Source organism: Mesocricetus auratus, unplaced genomic scaffold (assembly GCF_017639785.1).
Source record: "Mesocricetus auratus isolate SY011 unplaced genomic scaffold, BCM_Maur_2.0 Super-Scaffold_100676, whole genome shotgun sequence".
NCBI classification, from domain to species: domain Eukaryota; kingdom Metazoa; phylum Chordata; class Mammalia; order Rodentia; family Cricetidae; genus Mesocricetus; species Mesocricetus auratus.
Window position 1 is genome coordinate 149,223,597 of NW_024429266.1, and position 27,036 is coordinate 149,250,632.

A 27,036-nucleotide genomic window follows, 5' to 3' on the forward strand; every position below is an offset into this window, starting at 1 on the left:
TTCCTCCTTGCTTCTACTATGTGGAGGGCCATCGCCACTGTCCTGATCACCTGTACTACAGTACAACGCCATCACTGTTTCTTTTCTCTCACTGGCCTCCATTCCAGGACACATTAGTTGGCAAGTCCTACTGATTCTGTCAAGATCGCTAGCTTTGGGGTACTTCTCATATCCCTGTGATCTTTTACACACAAAAGACACATGACACATGTATGAGATTAGGATCTGGGCAATGATAAGCATTAAACTTTGGGAGATAAGAAAACAACTGTCAGAATTCTGTCTTAGATATCTCTGAATTAGGAAATATGAGACCCCAACATTTAATTTACCATTTAAAGTTTTCAGATCCACAAGTTTTAGAGGAGGCAAAGATGTGCTAATTACATCTGCACATGGAGATTCCCAAGAGTTCCCAGAGCTGCTCCCTACTTATAGCTGTTCTAAAATCTCCACTGGGAGCTAGAAGCAAGTTAACACACACACACACACCAAGGATAAAGCCTGATTTGTAATCAGGCACAATAAGAGATGAATAGCAAAAATAATGAAATGGAATAAATAAAACAACAGTAGTTAAAAGCTTATAGTTATGTATTTTATGACTTTTCTTTTTTATTTGTTTTGAGACGGGGTTTCTCTGTAACTTGGTCTGTAGATCAGGCTGGCATCAAACTCACAGAGATCTGCCTACCTCTGCCCCCCAAGTGCTGGGATTAAAGGCATGTGCCACCAACACCTGACTTATGGCTTATTATATGATTTTTCTATTTACTTCAGACAAATACTAACTGCAAGTAATTGAAATAGCAGGAAGTGATTAAGGCTACCTAGTTAAACAGTGGTCTATATGTATGTGCTTTTGTGCTGCTAATAAGAAAAAGTGGCTGTCCAGTAAAAAAAATTATTTAAACATTTACTGTTGAATATTGTAATTACATTATAATCTCAAAAATAATTTTAAGTTCACAGGTCTGAAGTATATTCTTCATTTAGAAAACACTTCAACAAAATTCCAACAAACTTTGCAAAGACTATTCAGACATTTTAACCTATGCTATATGATGCATACTGCTACCCTTTAGGTAAATAGCTCTTACTTACTTACTTACTTACTTACATAAAGATACACAAATGCCTTTATATGTGACAATATATTGGCATACTTTACTATATTACATTATTGCTGGGAAATCATTAAATCCAACCCAGTAAAGAGATTCGGCATATATAACTGCCTCTAGACCCTGCCGGCCAAGACAAAGGGGTACACTCTTGTCTCAGTGTTAATGCACTGCAGTGGTCAATAATGAAAAGACTCTTGGTGGATTCTCTCATTGTGAGTTATCTTCATCGCCTTGTCACGGCCAGCTTACATATGCAGACACAGTACTAGAGAGCACAGTCCTGACAGCATAGGCTTTATTCTTCCTCCGCAGGGGCAGAAATAGTATTTGCTGACTTGGTCTCTACATTATATACAGGACCCAAAGAAGCTGAGGTTTATTGAAAAGAAAACTCTTCCCCCCCCCCAGGAAAATTCTTAAAGCGCTCAAAAACAGGTAACACAAAGATCAACTGGACAGCTAAAGGTTTACACTCTAACAGTCCTGGTAGTACTGAAGAAGGTTCACATAGTAATCACAAGCTACAGTGATTGATTCAAAGGGAAGAATTTGGTCTGGGCTAGCTGAAGGAGCGAAATACACAACTTCATATAAGAATCGTGAATCAAAAGTTGTTCATTCTTTCTTCAGATGTTAGCACTGATTCTACTGTCCCAGCTTAATAAGGGTGTAGAAATTCCTCGTTGAGAGGAAAGACCTTTAGAAGGAATAGCCCTATGAGACAGAATGATGAAAGGAAACAGGGACATTACTGACAGTAATAATGAAATAACACAATAAGCACTGCCCTAACCAGCCCCTGCCCTCAGTCTGATCTGGGACAGAGGTCAGTGTGCTTCCATCATTGCTCAGGCAGACATGGGAAAACCACAGACTGCTGGGCTAAGATGGGGAAAAGCATTTACTACATACAAGCTTATAATTCTTTCATTTATTTGGGACAGAGAATTGTTGTACTGCCCAGGCTGACCGCAGACTTGAGGCAATCCTCCTGCCTCAGCCTTCCAAATGTTAAGATTCCAGGTATGAGCTATCATACTCAGTTTCTGAAACTTCATTTTTAAAAAATCAACTTAAATCTCATTAAAAATAACCTAAGACAATCATTCAAATCAGCAACAATAATTCACAAAGCAACAACATTTTCTAAATAACTGGCTTAATGGGAGAATTCTCATTTGTGTTTACTCAAGTACAGTTACTTACCTGGAAGTGCACTGTGTCTGTATTCCATCTTGTGCTGGGGGTTCTTCCTGAAAAAGAAAAGGAGGTAAAAATAGGATAAAGTTCTCCAAAGACTGAAAAGTGGTATGCTCTGTCTCCCACTAATACAGTCATGAAAGGACTTGTCCCCTATTCCCTGCGCCCTCCTTCCTTCTTTCCAGTCCTTCTCTTCCTCTATCACCACCATCATTGCCATCAGCTTCAATATCAAGCACGCACTACTCGGCCCGGCTGTATTTGCCTTTTGTTACAGTATTTAGTGAGTGTGCATCCCATGCCAAGGTTAGTGCTTTGAAACTCAAGAAGCCACAATATAGAGAGAGGGCAGACAAATAAATGAACAAGATTTAAGAGCTTCATAATAACCAGATGATTCAGTCTTCCACTTACAAATTGCGGCACTGTATAAAAATGTTCCTTTCTATCAGCTAAAACTTGTAACTTTGTTAAAATGTTTCCTAATAAAATTACACCTTTAAAGTACTATGTTTTTCTCTTCTGTACCTCTGAAACTACTAAATAAAACAAATAATTTCTGGTTATATGGAACCATCTGATTAATAAACAGTTGTTTCCTGGTTTTTTTATACCACTTCATCCTTTATTATTTTGATTCAATATTATTTCTCATTAGTCATACAACGTTACTGCTGAACTTATTCTTCATACAGTATCTTACATATTCTTCTAAGTTATATTGCACTCAATTTCATGTATTTTGTGTGTAATTTACCCAGCATTAAAAATCGCTGTGATTTCATTTGAAGAACAAGAATAGGAAGGAGGACAAATTAAATGGAAGACATAACTACAGGTAGGAACTTGTATTTTGGCACACTAATATGACAATACCATGCCTAGAGAATCCACAGTCATATCCTCTTACACACTACACATCATAACTACATATGTACCTCTGTGACTCCAGAGACTTACACTAGTGATGCAGGTAGTTTTACATTAGAATGGCTTTCTCATAATTTCTACTGTCTCATGAGTTTAAAGCCAGGTAGATTTCCCTATTATTCTCCATAAACCTCCAGACTGCATGATCTTTGGCCTGCTGTTCACAGAAACTACAAATTTCATGATTGCAGTACCATAGCCAAGCACATTCTTAAAGACATTCTTAAAAGCATAGAAAACTAAAAACACTGTCTTCACAGAATAAACTTATATGGAGACAAAAGTGGAGAAGTGGGATGGAAATGGAGTCATTATCATAAATCTTATGTTTCACTAAGATTTATTCTCTGTCCAGTATCTCTTATTTAGATGTCTATTAGGTCATAATATTGATCATTAGTAAATGATGCCATGGATACTGATCTGCTGCCCAAGGCTCAATAGATTCCCTAGGCCTCCTCACTGACACCCAGATTCAGGGGGTCTTGATCAGTCCCATGCTGGATTCCCAGGCTGATGCCTGGGATTCAAGAGTTAAGCTTTGTCTGGTCAGCTGTTTCTGTGGGTTAAAACAGCCCAGTCTTAATCCCTTTGATCATCAGTCATCCCTCTCTGTTACTGGCTTTCTTGAGTTCAGCTCAGTACTTAACCAAGGGAGTCTGCCTCTTCTTTGATCAGCCACTAAATGAAGTTGCTGTTTCCCAGACTCTCTGGCCATAGGATTGTAGGCTGGCACTCCCCAGATCTATGTCTAAAATCCATATATGAGAGAGTACATGCCATGTTTCTCTTTTTGTGACTGGGTTACCTCACTCAGGATGGTTTCTTCTAGTGTCATCCATTTGCCTGCGAATCTCGTGATTCCATTATTTTTTTCTGCTGAATAGTACTCCATTGTGTAGATGTACCACATTTTCTCTATCCACTCTTCGGGTGAGCAACATCTAGGTTGCTTCCAAGTTCTGGCTATTACAAATAAAGCTGCTATGAACATCAAGTGGAACAGACATCTTTGTTGTATGAATGGGCATCTTTTGGATATATGCCTAAGAGTGGAGTTGCTGGGTCTTGTGGTAGGTTTATTCATATTTTTCTGAGGAATCTCCATACTGATTTCCAAAATGGCTAAACCAGTTGGCACTCCCACCAGCAATGGAGGAGTGTCCCCCTTTCACCACATCCTCTCCAGCATAAATTGTCATTGGTGTTTTTGATTTTAGCCATTCTGACAGGAGTGAGATGGTATCTCAGAGTTGTTTTGATTTGCATTTCCCGGATGGCTAAGGATGTTGAGCACTTTCTCAAGTGCCTCTCAGCCACTTTAGACTCCTCTATTGTAAACTCTCTATTTAGTTCTGCAGCCCACTTTTTAATAGGGTCCTTTGGTGTTTTGGAGACTTGCTTCTTGAATTCTTTGTAAATTTTGGAGACCCTCTGTCAGATGTGGGATTAGTGAATATTTTCCCATTCTGTGGGCTGCCTTTTTGTCTTGCTGACTGTGTCCTTTGCCTTACAGAAGCTTCTCAGTTTCAGTAGGTCCCATTTATTAATTGTTGATCTCACTGTCTGTGCTACTGGTGTTATGTTCAGGAAGCTGTCTCCTGTACCAATTCGTACGAGGGTACCACCCACTTTCTCTTCTAAGAGGTTCAGTGTGGCTGGATTTATGTTGAGGTCTTTGATGCATTTGGACTTAAGTTTTGTGCATGGCGATAAACATAGATCGATCCGCATTCTTCTACATGCCAGTCTCCAATTATGCCAGCACCATTTGTTGAAGATGCTTTCTTTATTCCATTGTATATTTTTAGCTTATTTGTCAAAGATCAGATGTTCATACGTGTGTGGGTTAATACCCGGGTTTTCAATTCGATTCCATTGGTCTACCAGTCTATTTTTGTGCCAATACCAAGCTGTTTTCAGGACTATAGCTCTGTAATAGAGCTTGAGGTCAGGGATGGTGATGCCTCCGGACGTTGCCTTGATGAACAGGGTTGTTTTGGCTATCCTGGGTCTTTTGTTTTTCCATACAAAATTGATTATTGTTCTTTCAAGGACTGTGAAGAATTGTGCTGGGACTTTAATGGGGATTGCATTGAATCTGTAGATTGCTTTTGGCAGGATTGCCATTTTTACTACATTGATCCTACCTATCCAAGAGCATGGGAGATCTTTCCATTTTCTGAGGGCATCTTTAATTTCTTTCTTTAAAGATTCAAAGTTCTTACGATACAGGTCTTTCACTTGTTTGGTTAGCATTACCCCAAGGTATTTTATGTTGTTTGTGGCAATTGTAAAGGGTGATGTTTCTCTGATTTCTTTCTCAGCCCTTTTGTCATCTGTATATAGTAGGGCTACTGATTTTCTTGACTTGATCTTGTAGCCTGCCACTTTACTGAAGGTGTTAATCAGCTGTAAGAGTTCCCCGGTAGAGTTCTTTGGGTCATTGATGTAAACTATCATATCGTCTGCAAACAGTGAAAGTTTGACCTCTTCCTTCCCAATTTGTATCCCCTTGATCCCCCTTTGTTGTCTTATGGCAATAGCTAGAACTTCGAGTACCATGTTGAAAAGGTATGGAGAGAGTGGACAGCCTTGTTTTGTTCCTGATTTTAGAGGAATTGCGTCGAGTTTCTGTCCATTTAGTTTGATGTTGGCTGTTGGTTTACTGTATATAGCTTTTATTATGTTTAAGTATGTCCCTGTTATCCCAGATCTCTCCAAGACCTTTATCATGAAGGGGTGTTGGATTTTGTCAAAGGCTTTTTCAGCATCTAGTGAGATGATCATGTGATTTTTGTTTTTCAGCTTGTTTATATGGTGGATTACGTTGATGGATTTTCGTATGTTGAACCATCCCTGCATCCCTGGGATGAAACCTACTTGATCGTGGTGAATGATTGTTTTGATGTGTTCTTGGATCCGATTTGCCAGTATTTTATTGAGTATTTTTGCATCAATGTTCATGAGGGATATTGGTCTGAAATTCTCTTTCTTAGTTGTATCTTTGTGTGGCTTGGGGATCAAGGTTATTGAAGCCCCATAGAAAGAGGTTGGCAAAGACCCTTCTGCTTCTATTGTGTGGAACACTTTGAGAAGAATTGGTATAAGCTGTTCTTTGAATTTCTGGTAGAATTCTGCACTGAGGCCATCTGGACCTGGACTTTTTTTGGTTGGGAGACTTTTGATGACAGCTTCTATTTCCATAGGGGTTATAGGTCTATTTAAATTGCTTATCTGTTCTTGATTTAGTTTTGGCAAATGATAGCTGTCCAGGAAGTCATCCATTTCCTTTAAATTTTCGAATTTTGTGGAGTACAGGTTTTCAAAGTATGACCTAATGATTCTCTGGATTTCCTCAGAGTCTGTTGTTATGTCCCCCTTTTCATTTCTGATTTTGTTAATTTGCGTGTTCACTCTCTGCTGTTTGGTAAGTTTGGACAAAGGTTTGTCTATCTTGTTGATTTTCTCAAAGAACCAACTCTTCGTTGCATTGATTCTTTGTATTGTTTTCCTGGTTTCTACTTTATTGATTTCAGCCCTCAATTTGATTATTTCCTGGCGTCTACTCCTCCTGGGGGAGTTTGCTTCTTTGTGTTCTAGAGCTTTCAGCTGTGATGTTAATTCTCTGGTATAACTGTTCTCCTGTTTCTTCATGTGAGCACTTAGTGCTATGAACTTCCCCCATAGCACTGCTTTCAAAGTGTCCCATAGGTTTGGGTATGTTGTGTCTTCATTCTCATTGAATTCAAGGAAGTCTTTAATTTCTTTTTTTATTTCCTCTTTGACCCAGGGTGTTGAAATCTCCCACTATAACTGTGTGGGGCTTTAGATGAGATTTAAGTTCTAATAATGTTTCTTTAACGAATGTGGATGCCTTTGTATTTGGGGCATAGATGTTCAGGATAGACACTTCGTCTTGGTGGGTTTCACCTGTGATGAGTATGTAATGACCTCCTTCATCTCTTTTGATTGATTTTATTTTAAAGTCTAGTTTGTTAGATATTAGGATTGCTACCCCTGCTTGTTTCTTGGGTCCATTTGATTGAAAATTTTTCCCAACCTTTAACTCTCAGGTAATGTCTGTCTTTGAGGGTGAGGTGTGTTTCTTGTATGCAGCAGAAGGAAGGGTTCTGTCTTCGAATCCATTCTGCTAGTCTGTGTCTTTTTATGGGTGAGTTAAGGCCATTAATATTGAGGGATATTAATGACCATTGATTGCTCATCCTTCTTCAATTTGCGACGGTTGTTGTGTGGAATTTCACCCCTTTGTTCTTTTGGCTGTTGGTAGAGAGGGATTCTCTAATGCTTATGTTTTTCTGGTTGTAGTTAGCTTCCTTGGGTTGGAGTTTTCCTTCCAAAATTTTCTGTAGGGCTGGGTTAGTGGACACATATTGCTTGAATCTAGTTTTGTCATGGAATATCTTGTTTTCTCCGTCTATAGTGATTGAGAGCTTTGCCGGGTATAGTAGTCTGGGCTGGCATCCATGGTCTCTTAGTGTAGGTAGGATATCTATCCAGGACCTTCTGGCTTTCAGAGTTTCCATGGAGAAATCAGGTGTAATTCTGATAGGTCTGCCTTTATATGTTACTTGACTTTTTTCCTTAGCTGCTCTTAATATTCTTTCTTTATTCTGTATGTTTGGGGTCTTGATTATTATGTGGCGAGGGGATTTTTTTGTGGTCCACTCTATTTGGTGTTCTGTAGGCTTCTTGTACCTTCATTGGCATGTCTTTCTTAAGGTTGGGAAAGTTTTCTTCTATGATTTTGTTGAGTATGCCTTCTGCCCCTTTGATGTGGATTTCTTCTCCTTCTTCTATACCTATTATTCTTAGGTTTGGTCTTTTCATGGTGTCCCATATTTCCTGGATGTTTTGTGTTAAGGATTTGTTGGATTTAAGGTTTTCTTTGGTTGATAAATCCATTTCTCCTAGTGTATCTTCAACACTTGAGATTCTCTCTTCCATCTCTTCTATTCTGTTGGTAATGCTTGTATTGGTAGTGCCTGACTGTTTGTCTAGCTTTTCTATTTTCTGCCTTTCTTCAGATTGTGTTTTTTTAATGTCTCTATTTCAGTTTTCAACCCTTGCAGTGTTTGCATTGCTTCTTGCAATTTTCTGTTTATCTTTTCGTCCGTTTGTTGCCTTTTATGAATTTTTTGGTTTGTTCTTTCTTCCATTTCTTGCATTTTTTGGTTTGCTTTTTGTTCCAGTTCTCGCATTTTGTGCTTTGTTTCTTCTTCCATTTCCTGCCTTTTTTGGTTTGTTTCTTCTTCCATTTTTTTCATTTTTTGCTTTGTTTCTTCTACCATTTTTTGCTTTGTTTCTTCTTCCATTTCCTGCCTTTTTGGTATGTTTCTTCTTCCAATTCTTGCATTTTTTGCTTTGTTTTTTTCTTCCATTTCTTGCATTTTTTGCTTCAGTTCGTCTTCCATTTCCTGCCTTTTTTGGTTTGTTTTTTCTTCCAATTCTTGCATTTTTTGGTTTGTTTTTTCTTCCATTTCTTGCATTTTTTGGTTTGTTTTTTCTTCCATTTCTTTGAGGGATTTTCCTATATCCTCTTTTAGGGCCTCTATCATTTTCATGAAAATGCTTTTAAGGTCGTTCTCTTCTGCTTTGTTCGCATTGGAATGTTGGGGTCTTGCTGGTGTGGAGTCTCTAGAATCTGGCGGTGTCATATTTGTTTTTCTGTTGCTGACTGTGTTTTTGTATTGTCTCTTTCCCATCTCTTCTTCTAGTGGGTGCAGAAAGAGCTCCTTACTGGTCTGGGGACCAGAGTTCCCTTTTGGTGGGTGCTAGCAAGTCCAATAATCTGGTGGTTCTTCTATTCCTTGTCCAAATGCTGGTCCTGTGGGTGGAGAAGAAGAACAGGAATCTGGGGCAATTAGCCTCCTACCTGGTCCCCTGGACCCTATGCTGAGTCCTGTTGTGCCTGATCCATAACAGCTACTCCCCTGGTCTCCCTGCCTCCTCTGGTTTCCTGGTCTCATTGGTGGGAGAGAAGACCTGGAGTCTGGGGTGCTTGGCTCCCGCGGGGAATGGGAGCTCTGTGCAGTTCCCAGGCGATCTGTAGACACTGGACTGTTTCCTGGTTTTTAGCATTACCTAATATTTTATATTTGCTCCAAGCATTTTCCTTATTCCAGACAATTGGAAGTCAGTATAAAAACACAAATTTAAATTAAGTAATGACATTTAGAAAAGATGTCATGTAAGTTGTAATGATTTTCGTTTAATTTTAGGTAACTTAGTTAAATTATAGCTAATTTGACTAGCATACTTAACAACACATAAAAACAAACAACACAGTAGAGCTCCCTGCCCACTCAAGACCAATAAAAAATTGATTTTAGAAACTCCCACCATTTCTGGTAGGATTCTGCACTGAAGCCATCTGGGCCTGGGCTTTTTTTATTTGGGAGACTTTTGATGACTGCTTCTATTTCATTAGGGGTTATAGGTCTGTTTAGATTGTTTATCTGTTCTTGATTTAGTTTTGGCAAGTGATATCTATCCAGGAAATTGTCCATTTCCTTTAAATTTTCAAATTTTGTGGAGTACAGATTTTCAAAGTATGCCCTGATGATTCTCTGGATTTCCTCTGAGTCTGTTGTTATGTCCCCTTTTTCATCCCTGATTTTGTTAATTAGCATGCTCTCCCTCTGTCTTTTGGTTAGTTTGGACAGAGGTTTATCTATTTTGTTGATTTTCTCAAAGAACCAACTCTTTGTTTCATTGATTCTTCTCAGTGTTTTTCTGGTTTCTACTTGATTGATATCAGCCCTCAATTTGATTATTTCCTGGCGTCTGCTCCTCCTGGGGGAGTTTGCTTCTTTTTGTTCTAGAACATTCAGCTGTGCTATTAATTCATTAGTATGACTGTTCTCCAGTTTTTTCATGTGGGCACTTAGTGCTATAAACTTTCCCCTCAGCACTGCTTTCAAATTGGCCCATAAGTTTGTGTATGTTGTGTCTTCATTCTCATTGAAGTCGAGGAAGTCTTTAATTTCTTTTTCTATTTGTTCCTTTACCCAGGGATGGTGCAATTGTACATTGTTCAATCTCCATGAGTTTCTAGGGTTTCTGCGATTTGTGTTACTGTTGAATTCTAATCTTAATGCATGGTGGTCTGACAAGATACAGGGGGTTATTCCAAAATTTTTGTATCTGTGGAGATTTGCTATGTTTCCTATTATGGGGTCAATTTTAGAGAAGGTTCCACGTGGTGCCGAGAAGAAGGTATATCCCTTTGTATTTGGGTGGAATGTTCTATAGATGTCTGTTAAACCCAGTTGGGTCATAACTTCTATTAGTTCTTTTGTTTCTTTGTGAAGTTTCTGTCTGGAGGTTCTGTCTAGTGGTGAGAGCAGAGTGTTGAAGTCTCCTACTATTAGTGTGTGAGATTTTATGTGCATTTTGAGCTTTAGTAATATTTCTTTTACGAATGTAGGTGCCTTTGTATTTGGGGCGTAGATGTTTAAAATTGAGACGTGGTCTTGATGTATTTTTCCTTTGATGAATATGAAATGTCCTTCTTCATCTCTTTTGATTGATTTTAATTAGAAGTCTTATTTGTTAGACATTAGGATTGCTACACCCGCTTGTTTCTTGGGACCGTTTGATTGGAAGATCTTTTCCCAACCCTTTACTCTGAGATAACGTCTGTCTTTGATGTTGAGATGTGTTTCTTGTATGCAGCAGAAGGAAGGGTTCTGTCTTCGTATCCATTCTGCTAGTCTGTGTCTTTTTATAGGCAAGTTGAGGCCGTTGACATTGAGGGATATTAATGACCATTGATTGGTGATCCTTGTTTGTGCTTGATTTATTGTTAGTGAAGTTATTTTGTGTAGTTTCTCCTCCCTTTTTCTTTTGGTGTTTTGCAAAGTGTGATTATATATTGCCTGTGTCTTTGTGAGTGTAGTTATCTTCCTTGGCTCTAGGTTTTCCTTTTAGCATTTTCTGTAGAGCTGGATTCATGGATATGTATTGTTTAAATCTGGCTTTATCATGGAATATTTTGTTTTCTCCATCTATGGTAATTGAGAGCTTTGCTGGATATAGTAGTCTGGGCTGGCATCCTTCTTCCCTTAGTGTTTGTAGGACATCTGTCCAGGATCTTCTAGCTTCCATCGTTTCCATTAAGAAGTCAGGTGTAATTCGGATAGGTCTGCCTTTGTATGTTACTTGGCCTTTTTCTTTAGCTGCTCTTAATATTTTCTCTTTACTCTGTAGGTTTGATGTTTTGATTATTATATGGCGAGGTGACTTCTTATTCTGGTCGAGCCTATTTGGTGTTCTGTAAGATTCTTGTACTTTCATAGGCATATCTTTCTTTAGGTTAGGGAAGTTTTCTTCTATGATTTTGTTGAATATGTTTTCTGTACCTTTAAGTTGAATTTCTTCACCTTCTTCTGTACCTATTATTCTCAGGTTTGGCTTCTTCACGGTGTCCCATATTTCCTGGATATTTTGTGTTAAGGATTTGTTGGTTTTGAGATTTTCTTTGGTTGACGACTCTATATCCTCTAATGAGTCTTCAACACCTGAGATTCTCTCTTCTATCTCTTGTATTCTATTGGTGATGCTTGCATCTGTAGTTCCTGATCATTTACCCAGCTTTTCTATTTCCAGCATCCCTTCATTCTGTGTTTTCTTTATCGTTTCTATTTCATCTTTCAATCCTTCAACTGTTTGAGTTGTTTCGTTAATTTTTTGGTTGTTCTTTCTTGGTGTTCTTTAGATTCTTTGAGAGATTTGTTTATTTCTTGAATTTTCCCCCATTTCATGGATTTTTTGTTTGTTTTTTCTCCTATTTCTTTAAGGGATTTCCTCGTTTCTTCTTTGAGGGTCTCCATCATCTTCATGAAATAATTTTTAAGGTCTGTCTCCTCTTCTTCGTCTATGTAGTGCTTTTCGGGTCTTGCTGGTGTTGGATCCCTGGATTCTGGTGGGGTCATGTTGGTGTTTCTATTGCTGAGTGATCTCTTATTCTGTCTTCTTCCCATCTCTTCCTCCAGTGGGTGCTGGTGGGGTCTTTCTGTCTCCACTGGTCTCCTTCCTTCCTGCAGCTGAAGCTGGGGATGCTGACACGGAGTTTGGGTCCTGGTAGGGCTGATGTCTTTCCTGAAGCTGGTCTCACTGAGGTTGGGGTCTTGGAATTGTTGACTTCTTTGCTGTGTGGGCAGGTCTCCTGAAGCTGGACTCGCTGGGGTTGGGGTCTTGGAAGGGCTGATGTCTTTCCTGAAGCTGGACTCACTGGGGTTGGGGTCTTGGAAGGGCTAATGACTTTCCTGAAGCTGGGCTCGCTGGGGTTGGGGTCTTGGGGGTGCTGATGTCTTTCCTGTGTGGGCGGGTCTTCTGGATGCCAGGAGCAGCCCGGAAGATCAAGGGGATGGGTGATGGACAGGGGGTTCTCCCGGACACCCACCTCACCTGAAGCTGGACTCGCTGGGGTTGGGGTCTTGGAGGGGCTGATGTCTTTGCTGAAACTGGACTCGCTGGGGTTGGGGTCTTGGAGGGGCTGATGTCTTTCCTGTGTGTGCGGGTCTTCTGGATGCCAGGAGTGGCCAGGAAGATCAAGGGTATGGGTCCCCTTTGATGAAAGTCTCCCAGTGCATGTTTTAGTGCAGTATCTCCACCATACTGTGGAGCTGTGTCTATTTTGACAGTGCAAAAAGGATACTTATGCATTTCTTTCCTCACAGATGCCTGACCAGATAAAAACAAGCCTCAGCAGTGAATTGTGAAGCCAGTGTGAATTTCTACATGACAACTATACTGGGGTGCATGAAATGCACAGGGTCCATGGACCCTGTTGGCCAGGCCACCAGTAACATGGACACGGCTCACTTGAGGTCATCTAATTGGGCTGTTTCTCACTGGTGTTGAATAGACACTGTGTGCAGGTGCAGCAATTACTGAAGAATTGAAGGAGAACTCTAACAGTATTTATACTCATTGGCCTTCAAGACACTTAAGATTTCTGAGGAATCCAAAGGAATATAAACTCCCAGACCCCTGTTCCTCAGCAGCAGTCACTGTTTTTATGTGACAGATCTTTCTTCAGATAGGCTCAGAAAAATGCCCATCTGATGCCCAAACATTAAAAACAAAAACCTACTGGGTATTATCCTAGAAGATATGGTAGAGTCTGCACTTCTGGTTTTGTAACATCATGTACACCCTCAGATTTCCATAAAGTTTGGCAGGGGAGGTACAGAGACTAGACACACAGAAGCAAATCCCAGTAACAAACCCACCTATATCATGTAAGCTGATATTTGTCTTAAGCACCCAGGAATTCAGGGCAGAGGAAATGGTTTGTCCTATAGGACAGCAGGACAAGTATGCAAAAACAAACAACAAGGAACCTGTGAGAAAAAAGAAAAGACTCTCAAATATTACTGCTGACTCCAGATCCCAACACTGCAAGGTTCTTGGAAGAGTTACAGAGGAGACCTGCAAAAGTTCTGCTTCATATGGAGGAAGACCAGAAACAGCAGAGAGAAGATGAATTGTGATCAGATGAGCTCTGATGACATGAGTCAAGAAAACACAGAAGCTGGAGAATGTTTGCAGGACCAGTACAACCTACGATATCTGGAGTAAGCCTGGACACTATCACACCCCAGAAGACAACAAGACAGTGGTTCAATACTAGGCAGGGTGAAGGGAAAGCTAGGCAGACAGGCTGATGGGCTCTGCTCACCTCTCCTTCACACCCATTCGCAGCTCAAGATAACTGCATGAAGATATGGACCAGAAGCAGAGTGATCACTATCCAGAGCTGGGGACCACTTCCAGCTCTGTCTGCTTTGCTTCTGGTTCTCAAATACGTCGGCCCAGGATCAGAGGGAGATTGAGCATAGGGATTACACATAGGACTTGCTGGAGATGGCGAGTCTCCATGCTGCTGCTCCTGGAGCCCAGAAAGCCTAGAGTTGCACACTCTCCATGCCTGTTCCAGACACACAACTAGATGTCTACCACACAGAACACATCACCCCCCCCTCCTCCCCTGCAATGAATACATCACACCCAGATTGTGGTGTTCAGTCCACATTTCCAAAAACTGCTAGATATCAGGGCCTGATAGACACCTGCAGCCCACAAACCACAAATACATTAGGAATCAGGCCTTACCTGATACTTTTCTTTACCCCCACACACTCATATATCAATGTCTTCTAACATTAAATATCAGTTCAGGATGTCCCTTTCCAACCACCACACAACAGTAGGAGTCAAGACCTGATGTGGCCCCATCATCTGCTATGCTGGAACATCCTTGCTAGTGATTGTCACCTGTTGATGTGACATCTCTTTACACCTCTCCAGATACATCGGGCCATATTAGAATCAGCTCCCCACCATCCTCATGTGATTTTCTCCATGTCAGTCCTTATTGCACACCAACTATGAAGCCCTCCATAGGATCTATATCAAATCGTTTTAGAACACCCTCAACCATTCCTCCTGCCGAGCCACTTCTTAGGACCCACTGGACACAAACTGTACCTCATTGACATTCATTGCACACTGATGTTTCATAGGTCTCACAGTTCTGTTCCCTACTACAGGCGTTCACTGCACGTGTGATGGAAAGCCATGTCAGTTTATGTGAGCCTATAATAGTCAGGGAGGAGATATCAAGCAGGTCATATTCCTAGAAATGAATATAGTTATCATCAATTGTATGTGGTATAGGGCCTTATACTACAAATTTAGAAGAGGGCATGCTGGACGTAATTCCCAGCACACTTCTACACTTGTAGGAATGAGGCCCTCATACACACACCAATGATGCCACCCGTATTCACCACTAGTTATCAGGTCTTTTTGATGGAATTGGGACTTAGGCCGTGTCATGAAAAGCTTGACAGATTGCACAATGTGTGGGCTCATGCTGACCAGAGATATAGGCGCACCAACATGCACTGCCAGGTCTCAGGCTCTGCTGACACCCTAACTGCCTCACCCACACTCAGAAGTGTCTAACACTCTCAGACATCACATTCCACATGGCCAACCTGCTACAGTATGGTTTATCAGACCTTGACGGACACCAGTTCACCCATAAGCTAACATTGGGGCCCAATTGGACATCCCCTTCTTCCACTGCTACTCTCTGACATCCAGTGCTATTCATCAAAACACATTGGACAGACCCCAACCCTGTGACCACTCATCCACTTCTAGGTATCCAGTTCTGTTTGACCTCTTACTACACGTTAATCGACAGCTGTCACACCATGCTGGACCTTATCCCAACTTCAGGCCTTGCAAACCTGGGAAGAATTACCATTGCTGGATGCCATTCTTCTGAAGACACAGCTACAATGCCAGGCATCAGGTTCGGCTGAACCCCTTCCTATGATGCACAATGTGCTGGATCTCAGGTTGTACTGCTAGTTATTGGACCATGGTAAACCCAATTCCTAAACCAGAATGGCACATTACTGTCTGGAGTATGATGGATAATGTGAGGTTATCTCTACCTTACAACTAAAGTACCCATAATCACACACACACACACACACACACACACACACACACACACACACACACACACACCCCTAAATATCATTTTAGGCACCTCTCTCCTACTGAAATATCCCACACTCATAACAAGCTGTCAAGACAAGCAATACAAGAATACATGCCCCCCAAAACATCTAGATCCCCTTTCAATCACCCAGTTCCTACAGACAAATCCCACACACATGACTTACTCTCAAGTCCAGCTGTGTAATTACACACACACAAATACATCTAATTATAATTTTAGTCACCCCATTGCCTACAATAATCAACTGTCAAGACCAGCTATATAAACACACACACACACACACACACACACACAAACACACACACATTTTTGGCAGCCTCTCTCCTAAAGAAAGATCTATACTAGCTGTCAAGTTCAATTACGTAAGTATACACACACTCACACACACCTAAGTGCCCATTTAGGCACCACTTCTCCTACAGTCAAATCCCACACAATAACTAGCTGTCAAGACCAGCTGTGTAAGTATACACTCACACCCACCCACCACCACACCACACCCTGAAATCCTTATGGGCACCCCCTCTTCTACAGATAAATTCACACACGTAGGTAGGTGTCAAGACAAGCTGCATTAGTACACACACACACACACACACTCATACACACACACACAGACATACCCTTCTAGGTATCCTTTTAGATACCCCCTCTATTCCAGAAAGATCACACACACATAACTGTTTGTCAAGACCAGCTATATGAGTATACACACATATACACATCTAAGTATCCTTTTAGGTACACCCTGTCCTACAGACAAATCCCACACACAACTAGTGGTCATGACTAGCTATGTAAATACACACACACACATACACACACACACACACCTAAGAATTCTGATATCACCCCCTCTCCTAAAAATAGATCCCACACACATAACTAGCTGTCATGACCAGCTATATAAGTATACACAAACACACACACAAGTATGTAAGTATCCTTTTATGTATCTCTTTCCTACAGACAAATCCCACACACATAACACACATACACACAAATAGGTATCCTTTTATTTACCCCCCTCTCTTACAGACAGATTCCATACATATAACTAGCTCTCAAGAAGAGCTATATAAGTATTTACACACATACACACACACACACACTCACACAGAGAGATGGATTGGTGTCAGGTTCTATCTAGGTATCCTGTGTGATCTGTTTAACAGAGGAGATACCTAGCAGTACATGAAACATTGGACTGAGTGTGGGGCTTCAGCCATAAGGGAAGGGACACATAATGTAACCTGAAACTTATCCCTGTTTGTGTGTGCATGTGTGAATGTGTGCATGTGCTTGTATGTATGTATGCCTGTGTGTGCTTCGGTGTGCATGTGTGATTGTGGTTGCTTGTATGTATGTCAGATCCTACTGTGCACCAGCTAAAGTTACAAACTTCACTATAGCACAATCCCCACATATACCCATGTTCACTCACACGCAAACACAAAGCCAAGTATGTACATGGCAAGATGTCCGATCCTGCAAGATACTACTTCCCCTGCATTAGAACACTAGGCATGCATGCATGGATGCATTCACATACACAAAGGGATAAGTGTAGGGTTGTATTACATATCACTTCTGTTGTAGCTGTAGCCCCATAGTCAGGCCTCTGTTTCAGGTTCTGTTCAGCACTTCCTCTCTTAAACAGATCACATACACAGGATTAGGTGTCAGGCCATGATAGGTACCTCCTGCTGTAATCTCAAGGTTCAATACACAAACATGGGTACTTGATCAGTACTGCTAGGATACCCCCACCCTAGTGACAAAATGCTCAGTACATACACATGGGCAAGTCTAGGCGCTACAGTCAAAGTTCAGGATCTTCATGTTAATTCCTCCCTGCAGACAAAACTCCCCCAAACAAGGATACTCGTGTGGTCTAATAGGTGCAAACTCACCCACACCTCCTACCACCAACCCACTGTTTGACTTGAATTTGTACTGGGTATCCTCCTCTATAACCAGTGTCCCACACAGGAATCTAGACACCACACGTCCTACTAGACACCACCTCCCCTGTAGTCAGATCCTGTGTCAGGATCTACCACATCCAAAAGCCCACAGAAACATAAGACTTAGGTTTCAGCTCCTGGTTAGTACCCCTTCACCCACAGTAAAAGTACCACTTACACATATAGATCAAGATATCCATTCATGCTAGGAAGCTTCTCCCCTTCTGTTCCTCTGTGTTTTACACTCACCTTTGAAGAATGAGAGCTAAGAACAGGAGATGTACAGACCCTGCAGCTAGTTTACTACTATTCATATACACTCTTCCCTATAGCCAAATGCCAGCCACACACTCAGACAGACTCAGGTATACATGCTTGTATGGAACCCCGCACATGCTCCTCAAAGCTCTGTTTACACACAGGCCATCTATGTCCTCCTCCTACTAGGTGCCCATCTCCCTACAGCAAAGCATGTACATACACAAAGAGAGAGGAGAGATACAGAGATAATGGCAATGACAAAGACACAGACTGAAATCAAAGAGACAGAGATACGAGGTAGATAGATAGATAGATAGATAGATAGATAGATAGATAGATAGATGAGAGAGAGAGTCAGAGAGAGAGAGAGAGAGAGAGAGAGAGAGAGAGAGAGAGAGAGAGAGAAGAGAGACGGAGAGGAGATAGCGTGTCTTTGTCGGGCCCATTGTTAATACTCCATAGTGTGAAAGCAGTCTACTCAGGGCTAGGTGTCAGGTTCTGCTTGGCACAGCTTCCCCTATACCCAAAGTTCCTATACACAGTTTACCAGAATGCACACCCTGCCCTATAATAAATGTCAGGTACATAGCCACACACCCAGAAACACATTTGACACACATATTCCAACAAACCCATGCACATACTCAATGAATTTACAGCTCCCTATTGGATCATGAAAGGTAGCTTCCATACAATTAATGCCCCACATACACATCTATTTACCAAGTGCTGTGAGGTAAAGGCATCCCCTGTATAACAAAAACCCCACATAGAGCTCTAGGTGTTAGGTTCAGTGAGGTATCCATAGTAAATGTAAAAGTCCTATTTTACACAGAATCATACACACACCCATATATGCACACACACACGTACACAAACATGCTCATGCATACATGTACACAAACCTGCACACATACACATATGAAAACACAGGTGCACGCACACATGCATAAACACACATACACACACTTGCACATGTACATGCCTGCACACTTTCACACACGTACACACACTTGCACACATGCAAAGACACATGCATGCACACATACATACACAGACACGCACACAAGCATGCTTCCACACGTGCATGCACATACACATAAGCCTGCACCCATGTATATGTGCCCTCACACATGCATGCACACATGCACACATGCATGCACACATGCATGCACACATGCACGCACAACACATACACACACTTGCACACGTACATGCCTGCACACACATGCACATATGTATGCATCCAAGCATGCACACACACATGCACACACATGCACACGCATGCACAGACATACGCATGCACGCACACCTACATACACAGACAAGCACACAAGCATGCTTGCACACATGCATGCACACATACACATGCCTGAACCCATGTATGTGTGCCCGCACACATTCATGCACACATGCACGCATAACACATTCACACTTGCACAGATACATGCCTGCACACACACATGCACACATGCACATATGTATGCACCAAGCATGCACGCACACACATGCACACACATGCACCTACATACACATGCATGCACGCATACATACACAGATAAGCACACAAGCATGCTTGCACACATGCATGCACACACACATAACCCTGCACCCATGTATGTGTGCCCACACACGTGCATGCATACATACACACATGCACACACAACACATACATACACTTGCACACATACAAGCCTGCACACACACATGCACACATGCACATAGGTATACACCCAAGCATGCATGCACACACATGCACACACATGCACAGACATACGCATGCACACACACCTAAATACACAGGCAAGCACACAAACATGCTTGCACACATGCACACACACATGCCTGAACCCATGTATGTGTGCCCGCACACATGCATGCATACATGCACACATGCATGCACACATGCACACATGCATGCACACATGCATGCATAACACATACACACTTGCACAGATACATGCCTGCACACACACAAGCACACACAGGCACATATGTATACACCCAAGCATGCACGTACACACATGCACACACATGCACAGACATACGCATGCACGCACACCTATGTACACAGAGAAGCACACAAGCATGCCTGCACACATGCATGCACACACACATGCCTGAACATGAATGCACAACACATACACTCACTTGCACACATACATGCCTGCACACACACATGCACACACATGCAAAGACATATGCATGCATGCACACCTACATAAACAGACAAGCATGCTTGCACACATGCATGCCCGCACACAAGCATGCGCACATGCACACATGCATCCACACATGCACGTACAACACATACACTCACTTGCACACCTACATGCCTGCACACACACATGCACACACATGCACAGACCTACACATGCACGCACCCATGCATACACAGACTTGCACACAAGCATGCCTGCACACATGCATACAATACACGCACATATGCCCACACCGATGCATGCATTCACACACATGCATGCACTCGTGCATACACACATGCACACATGGACCTAACACACAAACATGAACACACGCATTTCAATTTGGAATCCTTCACATTTTTAGTGCTGGCTGTAAGAATGTAACATATACTTACATGGATGAATAGAAGTTTTAAAATTGGAAAGATGTCATGAAAACAAATCAAGATCCAGGACAATACAAATCCATAATGTGAGGTTAATTTAAAGAAGTTAATCATAGAAAGTATCTCAAGAAGTTGGATTTGAGGAATCTGGCTACTCTCATCTAAGCAATTCCAAGCTTACTATGACATCCTACAGGTTTCTGATATATAGTATGATGTCTTCTCTGAGAAACCATGACAGCGCCTGTGCTTGTGCATTTGCCCTCATACGAAACAAGAATTCCTTCTATTACATACAACTGTTGAATTTATGACTAAATCCATTCATGGAAAAATGCTCTGCTTGAGAAAAATTTCAAAAGCATTGGGACTGGAAAGATGGGTAAGCAGTTAAGAGCGCCTGTTGTCCCACTGCCAGGGGCCTCCCAACAGATCAAGCCACATCACTGCCACCCACATGCAGAGGGCCTAGTTAGGTCCCGTACAGGTTCCTCACCTACAGTCCAGAGCTCATGAGCACCTATTCTCTGGGGTCTTCCCTTTCTTCTACTGAACACATGGAGCTCAGCCTCATGTTTGGTGGGGGGTCACTGCTTCCAACAGTTCCTGGATGTAGACTCTATCATATGCTGGACTTTGTTGACTCCCCAAGGGAGGCTTGATCCCTCATAGGAATGGGTGGGTTGGGGGTAGGAAAGGAGGAGTTGGGACCTGGGTGAAGGGGAGGGGGGGAGGGGGAACTGGGGTTGGTATATACAATAAAAATAGAAAAAAAGTAGAGTTTAAAAGTTAAAGAGTACTTGTCGTTCTTGTAGATATCTGGAAGTCATTTACCACCACCCAGGACAGACAATGCACAATCTCACATAATTGCAGCTCCAGGAGAACTGACACCTTCTTCTAGCCTTTGTGAGCACTTTAGAACATACACACATACACACAAGTACACTATATGTTCATGATGTATACATATCAGGCATATATACATTACATATGTGTACATAATTTAAAACATGTAAAATCTATTTTAAGAAAATAATATCTCTGGTTTAATATTTTAGCAATAGTCTGTAGCACCAAAAGAAAAACCCTAGAAACAAAAATTGGTGTTCAAGCTGATGATCAGAGAAGCAAAGCAGCCAGGCCACTGGAGTGTCCTCACCTCAGACAATGCTCAGACAAAGGAGGCGATCCCCTGAACCAGACATTGTGTCTACAGACGAAACCGCTCCTCACCAAATCTTAGACTGCTACTGAGACAGCACTGAGCTCCTTATATTCTCTCTAAAGCTGGGATTAAGACATGAACTCTGTTTCTCTAATAGATGGATTCACTCTCATGTAGCCCAGGATGGTCTTGAACTCAAAGAGATCCATCTTCCTCTGTCTCCTGAGTCTTGGGATTAAAGGAATGTGCCAACACTGCACGGCTTCTGTAACTAGCTAGTGTGGCTAGCTTTGCAGTATGATCTTCAGTGGCTTTATTAGATCATAAACATTGCATCACCACAATAGTCAAACCATTAGCATGTCAATGCTCCATTGAGTCATTATGAAAGCAACATAATACAAATTGTATTAAGTCAAATGTTTATTTCAGTTCTCTAAATTAAGATTCATATTTAAGCAAGCTACCAGTAAAATATATTATCACCATTTTAAATTGTAATAGAAATGCCACGCAATGGTGGCTCATGCCTTTAATCCTAGCACTCGTGAGGAAGAGACAGGCAGATCTCTGTGAGTTGAGGCCAGCCTGGTCTACAGAGTGAGTTGCAGGACAGCCTCCAAAACAATACAGGGAAAGCTTGTCTCGAAAAACCAAAACAAAATTGTAATAGAAATGCTTCAAAAACATGGGTAAGATACAGGAATTCAAGTTTCTTTGTTGCCAACTGTAATATGTCTTTATATATAATGAGTAATGTAAATACATATTCACTTAGTAAGTTAAGTTAAAATTCATAAAGTCTTACATTGAGAGCACTGTTATTAATGAGGTAGGACTGAGAAAATACAAAATGTACAACAATCTTAGCATATTTAAATCAATTCCTGCAGACAATATAGGTGCCAAGGGAACAATAGGATATCTTAAGAAAGAATTTTTTAAAAAATACATTTATTTAAATAAGAAACCATTTTAGAGGTGCTAGGGGGCAGAAGAAAGAAGCCAGTATCATGGGCCACCCTGTCTCGCCCATCCTCCATCCAGGAAAAAGTGAGGGAGTCGTGGGTAGGGAGAGAGAGAAAGAAAGAGGATAGGGGAAGAGAGACCCCTGAACGCATACACACCAGGAGAGGGAGAGTCTTCCCCCTATACCCATTGGAAGAAGAGATGGGAAGAAGACAGTGTAAGAACACATACAACAGCAGAAAAACTTATATGACACCACCAGAGTCTTGGAACTCTACACCAGCAAGACCTGAGCACCCCAAACAGATGAAGGAAACAACTCAAACAGTTCAAGGCCTGAAAAGAGAAGTGGAGACAATAAAAAAAATAAACTGAGGTGATGCTAGAAATAGAAACGTTGAATAAACAATCAGGTCCTACAGATGCAACCATAAGTTATATAATACAAGAGATGGAAGACAGAATCTCATTCACTGAAGATAAACAAAAAGCAAATAGATTCATCTGCAAAAGAGAGGACCTGCCCCACCCGGAAGGATCACCTGAATCTGGCCACACCTCAATCTTCAGTGCCCTCAGGCCCCTGCCCTGGCCTTAAGGTGAGTGGGGGCCCTGCTCTGAGTCTGAACTCCTAATATCCCTCTTCTTCCATCTCCGTGGCCATTTTCTGTGCCTAGAGAGGACCTGCCCCTCCTGGGTTGGATTACCCTGAGTCTGGCCACACCTCAGTCTTCAGCCCTCTCCGGCCCCCCTGCCCAGTGCTTGAGGTGAGTGAGGGCTCTGCTCTGGGCACCAACAACCAACATTCCCCTGATTCCATCTCCCTGAGCATTTTCTGTGCCTAGAGAGGACCCGCCCCTCCTGGAAGGATTAACCTGAGACTGGCCACACCTCAGTCTTCAGTGCCCTCCATTCTCTGCCCTGTGCTTTAGCCCCTGCCCTGGGATTGAGTCTTTAGTCCCCTGTGGTCTCTACCCTGAGCTTGAGGGAGTGCCAGAACCACTTGCTCCCATCAGAGTATTGGGCCTGCTGGAAAACACTGGAAGGGATCCTTAGACCCAAACCCAACAGGAGAGGAAGAAACCCCATGAGCTCCCACTAAAAGAAGGGATGGGAAGAAGGCAATATAAAAACACAGCCAACAACAGAGGAACCAGTATGACACTCCCAGAGTCTAGAAACTCTACACCAGCAAGACCTGAATATACCAACACAGATGAAACAGAAACGAATGACCTTCAAAACAACCTCCTGAAAGTGATAGAGGCCCTCAAATGATATGAGAAAATCCCTTAAAGAAATGGAAGAAAACACAAACCCCCAAAAACCAATGAATCAGCAAAACACTTAAAGAAAGCAAGGAAAGCCAAGACAAAATGATCAAACAGATAAAGGAAACAATTCAAACAGTTCAAGACCTGAAAACTGAAATGGAGACAATAAAAAAAACACAAACTCAGGTAATGCCTGAAATCGAAAGGCTGAATAAACAATCAGGAACTACAGATGCAAACATAACTAACAGAATGCAAGAGATTGTAGACAGAATCTTGGGCACTGAAGATAAACTAGAGGAAATAGATTCATTGATAAAAGAAAGTCTTAAATCCAACAAATTCTTAACACAAAATATCCAGGAAATATGGGACACCGTGAAAAGACCAAACCTAAGAATAATAGGTATAGAAGAAGGTGAAGAAGCCCAGCTCCATGGTGCAGAAAACATATTCAACAAAATCATAGAAGAAAACTCTCCCAACCTGAAGAAGGAGATGCCTGTGAAAATGCAAGAAGCTTACACCAAATGGACTGAACAACAAAAAAAAGTACCCTCACCACATAATAATCAAAAAAACCAACATACAAAATAAAGAATGAATGAATATTAAAAGCAGCAAAGGAAAAAGGCCAAGTAACATACAAAGACAAACATATCAGAATTACACTCGACATCTCCACGGAAACTATGAAAGCCAGAAGGTCCTGGATAGATATTCCGCATCTCAGCCAGCCCGATCCCCAACCCATGGCTCACAATCCACAGAGCTGGGTCTTGACCTCTTCAGCACTACAAAGTAGAGACACAGAACAGAGAACATTAGTGACTTTGGATCACACAGAACTTACTGTGCTGGCCCTGCAGCACCTAAGCAACCCACTGCCTGCTTTACCGATGCCCCCTCCTCCTGTGCTCCCTGCTTTGGTCAGCATCTCTGCTGTCGAATTCTGGCTCAACAAGCCTGAGGTCACACTGGAAGGGATCCTCTGGAATTGGTCTGTATGAAGGGACAGGTTATTAAGTTCACAAGTGTGCCACAAGTGTGCCACAAGTGTGCATAGTCATCCTCTATCACAAAGAACAGGAGGCAAAGAATGAGTAAAATGAAGTAAGTGTCCCCACCTGGTTCTGTGGGTGACTCCACGATCCTGTTTCCTTGGACCTAGGTTCTTACAGGAGTCATGGCTTCTCTTGGCAGGGGCCAGGCAGCAGCACAGGTGTCTGAGGCAGTTCACCATTGCTTTCTTGACCCCCTTCCACCTCGGGCATCTCAGGGTTTGGAAGGAAGCTGGGCCAGCAACCTCAGGCTGGCCATGGGTGATGGCATTCTCCTCTGTGATAGAGTCATCCTGAGTCATGGTCATTTCAGTTGTGTCATCCTCTTCCTGGGTTATGGTTGCTTCTTTTGTGGTGGCTTCTTGGGTGGGTTATAATCACTTCCTCTGTGATGGACACTTCCTGGGTTATGGTGGTTTCTTGTGTGATGGTACCTTCCTCATTCATGACCTCTTTCTGTGTGATGTTCACTTGCTCACTAATGTCTTCTTCTTGTGTCATGGTGTCTTCCTGCAATGTATCCCAAGAAGAGGAGGAGCCTTTGGGAGTTACACTCTGAACTGTCTCCACTGATCTCCAGAATTCCTCTAGGTAACTGCAGGAAGATATGTTTCCTGTGTCACATGTGGTCCCATTGTGTTCTGGCCCATAAGAAGCAGTGCACATTAAGAGTGATGATGGGTAGACACTGGCCATCAGGCTGCCACTTTTCCCAATCATCGACTCAGAGAAATGAGCCAACTAGCTGTGCCCACCCTGTGGAGAGTTCTTTAGTGTCAGCTCTTATAGGAGCTCTGTGGGAAAGCCAGCATACCTAGATACTGTGTTCATAAAATTAACCTCGGATCAGAGGGTGGAGCCAGCAAAGTGTTGATAGGAATTGGGTATAGAGAGGATGGAGAAGTAAGGAATAGGGATAAGGAGATGTAACAGAATGAGTACGGGGGTTTTTAGGGATTAAGGTCATTTGCTGTGGGATAGACAGAGAGACACTTTACTTGTTTGGTATCAGTTCAAATGGGATGGTTAGCTGATTGCTTCTTCACTTCTCAGATTTTCCAGGTTTTCCCGTCAGTATCTGACTCTTGGGTCTTTATTGGTAAATAGAACAATAGAGTCTTAATTAAACCTACATTTGGTGGCTGCAGACAAGCTGGTGACAACCGGACCAGAAATCCTGGGAGGCTTAGGTCTAAGAGGTGGGGCACCAACTGTGGGTCCTTGGAGCACCAATGGTAGTTAAAATATCAGTAAACTTAGGTTCACTTTTAAGTCAACAGGAAAACAACTAAGGGCCCATAAAGGTGAGTACATGGCAATTATTAAATTAGGAAGGGGACACAGGGGTCCAGCAGTTCAAGTTGTGGTCTTGATTCCAGCCTTGCTATAGGACACTCTGTCTCACCCAACCAAAAGGCAAATGCAGAATCCAAGAGAAGAGGAGCTAGGACTGTTTTTGTTTTGTATATGATCGAGGTTCTCAGTGTTAGAAAATAACGTGTTCTCTGAGAAACAGCTGATGGACACAAGTTTGTGTGACATCAACAACTGAGTTGGGAGGGCTGTGACCAGCCGTTTCCTTGTTCTGGAAGCTAAGCTGCTATCAACTCCATCATAGGTCATCAATTTAACACATTAAATGAAGCTCACAGGACCCACCCAGAACCAGCTATGGGACATAACCACAGAAACTGGTTGGACCTTTACAAGAAATCAAGCATGTTTGCTGAGGAATTTCACACCACTGAAGGCAGCGTGTGTCTACACATTTCACACACAAGCACTGGCTTGCAATTCTAGCAAGCTAAAACATCACTTGATGTAAGACAGACATGGGTGCTGTCCAGCAATGGGCACCAAATCCCTACTTGCCAGTTCTAGATAAGACATTAGATTTTTGAAAGACCCAGAAGTAGCCCCT

At 42.0% G+C, this 27,036-nt stretch overlaps 1 protein-coding gene across 1 annotated transcript in view; it reads right to left on the reverse strand.

Annotated features, from left to right (window-relative positions):
- LOC121137123 (aprataxin and PNK-like factor) overlaps window positions 1-25,472 on the reverse strand; it is a 31,853-nt gene extending 6,381 nt beyond the window's left edge. The window contains exons 1-2 of the mRNA XM_040739027.1: window positions 25,182-25,472; window positions 2,334-2,380 (exon numbers count right to left, since the gene is read on the reverse strand). Of these exons, the coding sequence (XP_040594961.1) occupies window positions 2,334-2,380; window positions 25,182-25,423 (289 nt within the window). The 5' untranslated portion in view covers window positions 25,424-25,472. The remainder of the gene's footprint in view (window positions 1-2,333; window positions 2,381-25,181) is intronic.
- Window positions 25,473-27,036: the final 1,564 nt, after the last annotated feature.